The sequence below is a fragment of the Sus scrofa genome, chromosome X, assembly GCF_054392235.1.
Source record: "Sus scrofa isolate SSC_HxYL_T2T_F1_AM1 chromosome X, Sscrofa_HxYL_maternal_Yorkshire_Landrace_v2.0, whole genome shotgun sequence".
Lineage (NCBI taxonomy): Eukaryota > Metazoa > Chordata > Mammalia > Artiodactyla > Suidae > Sus > Sus scrofa.
In genome coordinates this window covers 92,397,569-92,408,519 of record NC_139401.1, presented here as the reverse complement: position 1 = coordinate 92,408,519, position 10,951 = coordinate 92,397,569, and the positions used below count along the sequence as shown (strand labels likewise).

The 10,951-nt window shown below is 41.0% G+C and overlaps 1 protein-coding gene across 1 annotated transcript; it reads left to right on the top strand.

Moving 5' to 3' along the window:
• The first annotated feature begins 1,741 nt into the window (after positions 1-1,741).
• TSPAN6 (tetraspanin 6) lies at positions 1,742-7,028 on the top strand. The gene is given in 8 exon segments (NM_001244061.1): positions 1,742-1,926; positions 2,829-3,017; positions 3,302-3,376; positions 3,812-3,910; positions 4,380-4,514; positions 4,652-4,735; positions 5,535-5,631; positions 6,197-7,028. Coding segments are annotated over 7 exon segments (738 nt in total). The 5' UTR covers positions 1,742-1,839; the 3' UTR covers positions 5,604-5,631; positions 6,197-7,028.
• The last annotated feature ends 3,923 nt before the right edge of the window (positions 7,029-10,951 follow it).

The following is a 10,951-nucleotide window of genomic DNA, read 5'->3' as shown; positions in this document are numbered from 1 at the left end:
CCCTGAGAAGTGAAATCACCTATTTAAATTAAGGACAATTGAAATGGCTCATTTGGTCACTTTTTTTTTTTTTTGGTCTTTTTTGGTCTTTTTGCCTTTTCTAGGGCCGCTCCCGCAGCCTATGGAGGTTCCCAGGCTAGGGAATCTAATTGGAGCTAGAGCCACAGCAACTTGGGATTGAGTTGAGTCTGCGACCTACACCACAGCTCACGGCAACGCCAGGTCCTTAACTCACTGAGCGAGGCCAGGGATAGAACCTGCAAACTCATGGTTCTTAGTCAGATTCGTTCCGCTGTGCCATGCCGGGAACTCCAAGTCATTTGGTCACTCTTGAAGCCTAAAAAAAGCCTAGGAAAAAAATCAGGCTCTGCTGATTTGCATAATCCATTTTCTAAGGCCTTTCCATTCTCTGGAGACTTGTCTTTCCATTTAATCATTCCTAAAGTCAAGCCTTGAACAAAGATAAGCTTTTATTCATTGTTTCGGAGACCAGGTGAAGAGGGCTAGGTTTTTTATTTGTTTGTTCTTTGTTTTTTTGTTTTTGATTCCACTTTACCCCAAAGCTTGACTCAGGGCTGTCTGTGGACACAGGGGACAGGAAACTTCTTGATGATTCATTCCCATCCTGTAAGCAGTTGAACTCCTTAGGAACACGCCTCAAGTTCTAGGAAGATCTAAGCAATTGGGAGAATTTCTTGGGGATGAGCAGATACCAAATAGCCCATACAGCTTGTATAATAGGAGAAGGGATTGGAAAACACAGTTATCTCTAGTTTTGGCTTTGCTGTTAGTTGTGTGAACTCAAGTATTATCTGTGACATCAGATTTCAGCCTCTTTGTGATCAGCTGGTTCTTGATCTGAAAAACCAGGGGGGTTGAAATACAACAGTACCTTTCAGTTTTAGCATTTAAAAGGGGGTCACATTTACCCTGCATTCTCCGTAGTACTTTCTCTTTTTAAAGTTTGTAGCAAATAGCTGAACTTACATTTCAAGATTAATTACTTTAAAACACCTTCCCTCAATTTTCCAATTAGAGGATAAGGGAGGAGAAGAGATGAAAGAGTCTGACAAACTCTCCTAGAGAAATTCTAAAATTCATTATCTTTCATACCTACCTTTGGGATTCTTTCAACAAGTTATCATTTCCCACAATCCATTCATTCTTATGCCCCCTCCCCACCACATAAAAGAATGTTCAAAAAAAATCACAAAACAAGGGAGAAAAAGGTCAATGTCATTCCACCACTCAGGTAAATTGTATTTTTCCTTTCGGTTTTTGTCTAAAATCTTGTGACTGTACGTATCGCTCTGCAATCTGCTTTTGTTTCTCTTTGGAATTATATTTCTTGAGAGTATTTTGCTGCGAAATAAAATATCCTTAGGTCACTTTTGACCTCTTTTCATTTTTGTTTTCCTTCTAGGGCACCAGGGGCCAGCGAGGCCCAATCTCAGAGCGCTGCTGGCGCTGCTGGTGATAGAAACAATATGATGCAGTTATAAGGGCTGGGGGAGGGGTGGGGGGCGGGAAAGATTCCTTGAGCTAAAAAAAAAAAAAAAAAAGAAGCAAGCTCCACTAGAAGATCTAAGGAATTTCCGACAGTAGAACCTATTGTAGAGAGTTTTCGGCAACCTTCGGCAGGGGGCGCTCGGAAATTGTCGTCATTTTCGGAACGGCCTCCCGGACTTTACCCTTTAGAAAATTGTACAGTGTTTCCGGCTCTTTTCAGTCGCGGACGCTCGTAACTTTTCGGCAGTTTCCGGGAAGACTCGGGGACTCCGCGCCTAGCTCGCTCTCTTCCGATCGCCTGGCGCGGTGGGCCAGGGGCTTCGGCTAGTCATGGCGTCCCCGTCTCGGAGGCTGCAGACCAAACCGGTGATCACTTGTTTCAAGAGCGTCCTCTTGATCTACACATTCATCTTCTGGGTAAGAGACGGAGACGCCCGGGGACGGGAGGGATGGGTCGGAGGGGGGGGGTGTGTGTGACCCCGAGCGCTGGGAGCTCCGATCGGGGGTGAGGTTGGGGCGGCGGTCGCTGCTGGGACCCGGGCGCTGTTGACTTTGTGCAGGGGCTCGAGCTCTGGCTCGGGGATCTCGCCCTCGGGGTGTCCGGCAACGGCAGCCGAGAGGCTGAGCCGGGACCCAGACGTGCCCGGCGTTCGAATTCGATATGGGGGGCGAGTAAGGGAGTTGCTCCCCCCGAAAGAAGCAGAGGGTGTCCCCGGACCGTTGGAGAGGCCAGGCTTGCCCGGCCCCCATGAGGTCTCGCTTGCATAATAGTCTCTTTCTTTTCACTGCTTCATAAGAGGGGAGTATTTCGCAGGTAAGTATGGTAAAGGCTCCACTCCCGCCAATCTATCTTTGGGCTTGCTTTGTGTATCATCCCTTTGTATCCTGTGCTCATCTCTGAACTGGGGGGAAGGGGAAAGTTTCTGGGACTCCTAGAACCACCCCTACCCCGACCTGAGGGAAGGTTAAGAAGTTCTGATACCTAGGGCAAATATAGAAGTTGGCTTGTGTTTACCCAAATAACTGGGTAAAGTTAAATTTTGTCAAGATACCTTTCATAGCTGGTCCCTGGCTTCCTGGGCTACCTAGTGTTCCAGCGTGTGGATTTATCAAGACATGTCCTTGTGTGCAGCTTCCCTTCCCAACCCCTGTACAGCTGCCCCCCCGCCCTCGTCTGCCACATCCCAGCCACAGCTCTGTGACCACAGACTGCTAAATCAATTTTCACACCTATTGTTTCTTAAGCACCTAGTGGTTTGTGGTTTGAAGATGCTGCCTTGTATAGTGTGTTACTTTGTATTTTATGATTTCTCACATAGATCACCGGTGTAATCCTTCTTGCCGTTGGCATTTGGGGCAAGGTGAGCCTAGAGAATTATTTTTCCCTTTTAAATGAGAAGGCCACCAATGTCCCCTTCGTGCTCATTGGCACCGGCACTGTCATCATTCTATTGGGCACCTTCGGTTGTTTTGCTACCTGCCGAGCTTCTGCATGGATGCTAAAACTGGTGAGTCCTTGCTTCTTAGAATTGGTTGTTGATTTTTGAAAAGGCTTATATGTTGTAGGCTTTGTTTCTTGGAACTGGGGTGGCCCTTTTTGATTTTTCCTCTTCCTTGTGAAAACTTACCAAGTAACAATTTAGCTGCCGATTCCCATTTCTGTTGTTTTTCCTGCTCTTTTCAATAAAAACATTCTGAAATGATTGAGCAGACAATTTTTTTTCCTTTGACTCACTTTGCAACTGTGATACATCTTCTTTATGTTGACTTTGACTTTCTTTTTATCCTGCAGTATGCAATGTTTCTGACTCTTATTTTTTTGGTCGAACTGGTCGCTGCCATCGTAGGATTTGTTTTCAGACATGAGGTAAGCCTGAGTTTAGGAGCCTTAATATAAAATTTATGCTCTAAGAGACAGAAATGGATTAATTAAGTAAAAGATTTAAAGATGGCTTTCACTAGTTTAAAAATCATTGACTTTTCAATCTGTACCTGATAAGAATGGCTTTCTTGTAAAAAAACCTAGCCCACTTTTTTTGTAAAATTAAAAGTACCCACTTCAGATACTGTAGCACAGAGCTGCCACTTGAATAAATACAGCCTCCCATAGGACTTTGAACGTCTAGTGGTTATCATCTTTTATTGGAACGTTTTGCTTAGGAGTCCCCTTAGCTAATAGCTAAACTATATCACTTAGAGGACAGGCTTGGGCCATAGAAATTAATTACCACACCCGTTGCTGCTCTCAAAGAGAGGACCATTTGACCAATTTCTTACTTGGCCTTGTGTTTCTTTGCTATAGATTAAGAACAGCTTTAAGAATAATTATGAGAAAGCGTTAAAACAATATAATGCTACGGGAGATTATAGAAGCGATGCAGTAGACAAGATCCAAAATACAGTAAGTGGTCATAAGTGGCAAGTGCTCCCAGGGGTGGCTTTGCAAGAGGGGAACACATTCCCTATTCTCTCAGAGGATGGGGCCCTTCCTACCGGGTGTTGTCCACTTGTGCTATATTTTCATTATAGTCTCAGATTAGGAGAGAATGGAGCCATGTCTTTGGAAGTAAGTGTGGAATGGTACTAAGTGACCTATCTCCCATTTCTTCTAACCATTCCCCTCATTCGTGCACCTCTTCACTCCCCACTTACATCTTGGATCAAATACTCTTAGTGCCAACTATAGCAGGAAAGTAAGGCCAGTCCCCAAATGCTAATCTCTTGAATTACAATGCCAAGAGAGGATGGCCACTTTAAAATATGTCTTAGGATAGAGATCACTGAGTGTAATCTAAGATGATGGTTTAATTGTTTGACTGCGGAGTTGTATTATGAATTATAAATGCATTTGTTGGATTTTTTTTTTCCAGTTGCATTGTTGTGGTGTCACCGACTATAGAGATTGGAAGGATACTAATTATTATTCAGAGAAAGGATTTCCCAAGAGCTGCTGTAAACTTGAAGGTTGTTCTCCTCAGAGAGATGCAGATAAAGTAAACAATGAAGTAAGGAGTGAAAAAATGTTTGAATTTTTACTCACAATGCCCAATACCCTAGTCTGAAATGAGGCAGGGCAGGTGTTACTGAGTAAATAAGGAAACTCAAGAGATGTGTGATCAAAGTATTATTTCTCTTCTATCAGGGTTGTTTTATAAAAGTGATGACCATTATAGAGTCAGAAATGGGCGTTGTTGCGGGAATTTCCTTTGGAGTTGCTTGCTTCCAGGTAAGTCCCTGTCATCAGGAGAAATGTGTTTCATCACTCTTGTAGTGTACGCTACAAGATTTCCACTTTGAAGGCTTCGGGGGCTTGGATAACAAGGGTGTTTTCAAAGAAGTCACATTTTACAAAACTCTCAGTGGCTCATCACAATAGAGAAACACATCTGAAACATGTAGTCTGTCATTTGTGATTGGTCTTTATTTAGCTTTGCTATTTTTTTGTTTTGTTTTGCTATTTTCATTCCAATTTTTGGTTGTCTTCAGTCTTACATTTTTTCCACACTGGTTTCTTCAACTACCAAATTCTCTAAGACCTGGTGCCCTCCTAGGTATGTCTGACTCTCCACTAGCCACCTTTCGGAAGTTATAATTATTAAATTAAAATTTTGGCTCCTCAAGTTACTCTTGCCCCATTTGAAGTGCTTAGAAACCGTATGTGGCTAGTGGCCACTGTGTTGGACAGCACAGATATTACGGAACATTTTCATCATTACAGCACTGCTCCAAATCCTCCAAAAGAATCTGATAACTGAGAGGAAGAAAAATTTCCCCCAAACTTAAGACATTCAAGGTTTTCCTGAGTGATTTTTATCAGTGATGGTTGTGAAATTCCAGATCACAGTAGTAGTTGGGCTTCACTTATCTGCTTGTATAATTGTAGCGAACATAAGGAAGGAAAAGAGTAGTGAATTAGAAGTGAAAGAAGCATATACGTATATCCTGAGGTCTTTAAGCTTTGTGTGTGTGTGTGTGTGTGTGTGTGTGTGTGTGTGTGTGTAATTTTGCTTGTATTTTATTTCCAGCTGATCGGAATCTTTCTAGCCTACTGCCTCTCTCGTGCCATAACAAATAACCAGTATGAGATAGTGTAACATGGGCCTATTCCTCTCCAACTTTAAGGTAGGTTCATTTTGGTCCTCAGTTGCATCAGTGTTGGTGTTTACTCCAGCTTATACTTGTGATGGATGAACCTAGTTTGCCTCAGGTCTTTCAGTACAAGCCATGGCCAAAAAGGACAGAAGGGCCTCTTTGGGCTTACTTACACATGTCAGCCTAAAGAGCCTTAGTGGTCCCCTTCTAACAGATTTGGACCTAGTAAAGAGAATCCCACTAGTGACCTTATTTGTAAGGATCCCTGGCAGGTATGCTCTGCTCTTAATCAATACCGACATTTTTCTCTAGTCTTTTTACTAGTTCCCATTTACTGCAGTCTTCTGGTGGACTATAATTAGAGCCATAAACTCAGCTAGCCTAACCAGGAGCCAGATTTTAGGGAAACGTGTTTCAGTAACTTCAGTATTTGATTGATAAAACATGAGAACTGTAGGTGGCTGAATTAATAATCCCTATGGCGCCCTTCACATCTGAAGGTCTTCATTAGCAGACTAGATTAAAATGTGTGCAAATGAATACAGACACTGAAATTTGGGTTACAAGCAAATTAACTTTTTTTCTTTAATTTTAGGATATTAACATACCTATACCCCACCCTGTGAATTACAAGATTGCCTGGATGGAAGACCTGCATTACTTACCAATAGGTTGAAAAACTACATCAATAGTCTGATTCGATCAAGACATTTGCTTGATATGTTCGAAGTCCACCTTTTGTCCCATTCATGTTAGATCATCGAAATCCCCATATCACCCCGAAACACTGGAAGAGCTTAGTAAATTGTAAATGAAGCAATACTGTGTTCTTCCTGACTTTTCTTTTTCTTGGTGTGGGGCGTTTTGAAAGCCACTGTGGGTTTGCTTTTGATGAAATGTGATTGAAAATTGACTGTTCCAGACTGGCCCTTTTCCCAGCCAGGTTATCTGGTGTGATTGTATAATCCATGTCAAGAAGTTAAAATGTTTTCATAGTCTCTGTTCTGCTGATAGGCAGAGAGTCACATTGTGTAATTTAATTCCAGCCAGTAGTTGGATAACACCCCTCATCAGGGTTGCCAAATGGTGGTAATGGTCTCTGATCTCTAAGGCACTCAAGTCTTATAAGGCACTATCAATGCTTTGTGATGCATCAGGTTGCAACACACAACACTGTACATGTCTTTGCCTCTAAATTAAGGTCTTTATACTACCATTAACATATCCCCTGTGTTTGAAAGGTTCTGATTATTACTGTGGGAGTTTTTGCATTTGCTTTAGGAATTTAAGACAACTCATCTTCATTAGCTTTAGCTGGAATGTCCTTACCAGGTTGATATGACTTAATTGTCCATATTGTTAACTTTAGTAGTCTTAGTTTTGGTTTGTGCTTTTGGTTAATAAATGGAAATCTTTTTCACAATAAATAGTGTTGTCCTCTAGAATCATCATGTTTAAATTAACTTGCAGAAAATCTGCTGGGATGATGGTTTTCCACTGAGAGTGCTAAGCCCCCCATTTCTCCTTGGAGTAGTTTTCAATAGGAAATGTAAAACTCAAGTCTTGACTCTAAAGTCCCTGTTTACAAAAACTATTCCCCATGAAAGGATTATATTCCTTGCTGTGAAATAGCATATGCTTAGCTTTCTAGACATCAGACTTTTTTATTAGTTTATATTAAGAAGCTGGATAAGGGCGTTCCCGTCGTGGCTCGGCAGTTAACAAAACTGACTGGCATTCATGGGGATGCAGGTTCGATCCCTGGCCTCACTCAGTGGGTTAAGGATCCGGCGCTGCGGTGAGCTGTGCTGTAGGTCGCAGATGAGGTTCAGATTCTGAGTTGCTGTGGCTGTGGCATAGCTGGAAGCTACAGCTCCGATTGGACCCCTAGCCTGGTAACCTCCATATGCCACGGGTGCGGCCCTGAAAAAAAAGACAAAAAGACAAAAAAAAAAATAGCTGGATAGGGAGAGATATATAACCTGTACCCCAGGGTAATCAGGGAATCAATAATTAAAATTCAAGTTGGAATGGGGCGGTTCTTTCTTTGGTTTTGGGCTTTTTTATACAACCATTAGTAGAACCTAGCTCATCTTACGGTCCTTGTATTTGATGCTCAGGGGGATGCAATCACAGTTACAAGGAAAGTGGATAAAAACTCCTAGTTAAATAAGATTAATAATGAACTTGGGGGTCCATGGTTTAAAATACTTGGAGTTACTGTAGAGAAAGGGTATTCTCCATTAAAATAGTTGATGGGTGATTTTTGACATCAAACATCATGATAAAACAATTGGAAAATACTTTCCAAATGCAGTGAATCAGAGTTACTGGAATTAGTGAAGCTGAAGAAGGATTTAAAGGATAATCAGATTTATTTAAAAGGTAATCAGAGCAATTTTCAACTGGATATTTTTCACTGGAATGGCCTAGAAGAACCTTTTAAAGCTTTATTTTTTTTAAGTTAAAAATGTTTCCTCATTACTAAAAAGAAAAAACAACAACAACAACAACAACAGGAGATATGGAAGGCAGGAAGAGAAAAAACACCCTGCATCACCCTTAAGGTGGGTTGGTGTGTTTATTTTTAAGGTGGGTTTATTTTATTTTTAAATTTTATTTATATAACGATTTTTATTTTTTTCCATTGTAGTTGGTTTACAGTGTTCTGTCAATTTTCTACTGTACAGCATGGTGACCCAGTTACACGTACATGTATACATTCTATTTTCTCACATTATCATGCTCCATCGTAAGTGACTAGACATAGTTCCCAGTGCTACACAGCAGGATCTCATTGCTAATCCATTCCAAAGGCAAATAGTTTGCATCCATTAACCCCAAGCTCCCAGTCCATCCCACTGTTTATTTTAGATGGCCAGTTAGAAAAGTCCCTTCTAGCTAACGTGGGCATATACAAAGGTAGAGGTGGATTTTATAATCCTCTGGGTTGTCTCATTTCCAGGACCAGATTGCCCATTGCAAAGCGACTCTGAACTCCATTTGGAGAAGGAGAGCTCTGTGGGTATGTTTTCTGAAAGTGTGGAAAGCTTGGCAGCTTTGGCCTATTCCTATGAGAGGTTGGGTTTATGTCATAGGCTTCAAACTTTCATGGAAAAGAAATCCCTAATACAAGGTATAAATGCCATTTCTGTTTTTCCTCAGAGCTCACATAGGATTCTTTGAGATGGGGTTTTTAACCTCCTGTCAGAATCCAAGTTGTTACTCTAATAGTGATGCCAGTCAGCCAAACTGATTAAATTATGAGAGGAAAAGCGATGTATGCATTTTTGTGTGTGCGAAATTGGGAAGCCTTGACTCCTTTATACCTTCTGTATGGACTTTTGTTTGTATTTGTAGAAAAAAGTCTTAACACCATTCCTCCCATAAGACATGTTGAGATTTGGTATTTTTTAAATTTGCTGCCCTGCGAGGTTGACACTTTGCCTGTGATGTGGCAAACCAAACCATTCAAAAAGGAAAACAAAAGGCTAATATGTCAGGAAAGAATACATAAACCGAAAGCGTTTCAGGGAAATGAGATTTTCATTTTTAAGCCATGGGTCTAAAATGTCCCCCAGATTCCTTGTGAGAGAGAAGTCATTATGATTTAATTATGGCTTTTCTATTAGGTATCCCTGCCCCGTGGAGCTTAGTAGTTAGGCCTTTGTAAGAGCACAGCAAACACTAATGAAATGAATGAGTGAATCTAATTATAATGGCTTCTTAATGTTCTGTGTGAAATAAGTTGTTGATCTAAATATCTCATTCCATATAAGCCACTGTTTATATAATGGAAACCACCTGCCCAGTCAGAAACCACTTAACCTCAGAAACCTCTGCTAACTTCCCCTTGGTTAAATCACTTTTTACTGCTTCTCTTTTTTGAACTTCTTGCTACATGTGATGTCACTGAAGATTCTTGTTTTTTCTGTTTTGACCTTGTAATATCCTGCTTTTCTTCCCTCTCACTGCTTTTTTGGGTTTACTTTGCTGTTTTAATTTCCTCCTACTTTTCAAGTATGGCTGCCCCTAAAGGCTTGCATTTGGCTTTGTGCTCTTAGATGATGCTGACCTTGGATGAACTGATAGTAGATAATCATCTGGCCTGTCTGCTCTCTGCTTGGACACTTCAGTTCCGTGTTGATGACTGTGAATTTCTTGTATTTCCTTCCCCCGTCCAACACCCAAAATTTTAGCATTCTGAACACTTAAACATTTTGGATAGTGGATGCATTTGATATTGACTGAACTGATTCCATTGCCAAGAATAACACAGTTTATGGGAACTGGGAAAAATAGGCTAGTTGCTCTGAGAGTTAATCATTGGTTCTCCTCATTATAGGTGAACATGAGTTCTTTGGGTGAGGTTGTCATATTTGGTCTTGTTGTTACCATATCCTCAAAGGTTTTACTTAAAAAAAAATTGAATAAACACTGAGGTAATACTGGATAGCACAGGGACCTATATGCAATATTCTGTGATAAATCCTAATGGAAAAGAATATGAAAAAAGGATTTTCCATCATGGTGCAGTGGAAATGAATCCAACCAGGAACTATGAGGTTGTGGGTTTGATCCCTGGCCTCCCCCAGTGGATTAAGGATCTGGCATTGCCACGAGCTATGGTGTAGGTTGCAGACGCAGCTCGGATCCTGTGTTGCTCTGGTTGTGGTGTAGGCCAGCAACTGTAGCTCTGATTTGACCCCTAGCCTGGGGGTGCACCCTATGCCACGGGTGCAGCCCTAAAAAACAATAAATAAATAAATAAAAAAAAATAAAAATAAGAAAGTTGCAATTCTCACTTAAAAAATAAAAAATGAAAAAAATTATGGATATAAAAAATATGAAAAAGAATCACTTTGCTGTGCAGCAGAAACTAATACAACATTGTAAATCAACTACACTCCAATAAAATTTTTAAAAATTCAAAAAATAGAAGTACTGGCTTATAAAGACCTTTCTTCCAACAAGTTTCTCTTCACTTTTGCTGAGAAAAGACAATCCTACTAGCAATATCCTCGAAACACATCAAACTAGCATGGTGCTTGCCTGGATACAGACAATCCATTCACAAATGGATGTACATGGCATCTAAGTAGGTGACACAGCTACTCAGAATCATTGCTGGAAAGGTAGATTAGTTGCATTATAGACAGAGCAACACACCTGGGCTACAGTATGAGGTCTTGTGACATGAGGGACAGCGTCCATACATTGTCACTCTTGAGTGCATGTCATTACCTTCTTTAGCAGGAAAATGGCATCTAAGTTAAAGTAGTAGAAACTGTACAAATAATTTTTTTTCCCACTCACTTTCTTCTCCCCCCACCCCAGGGAAGGTAAGTGA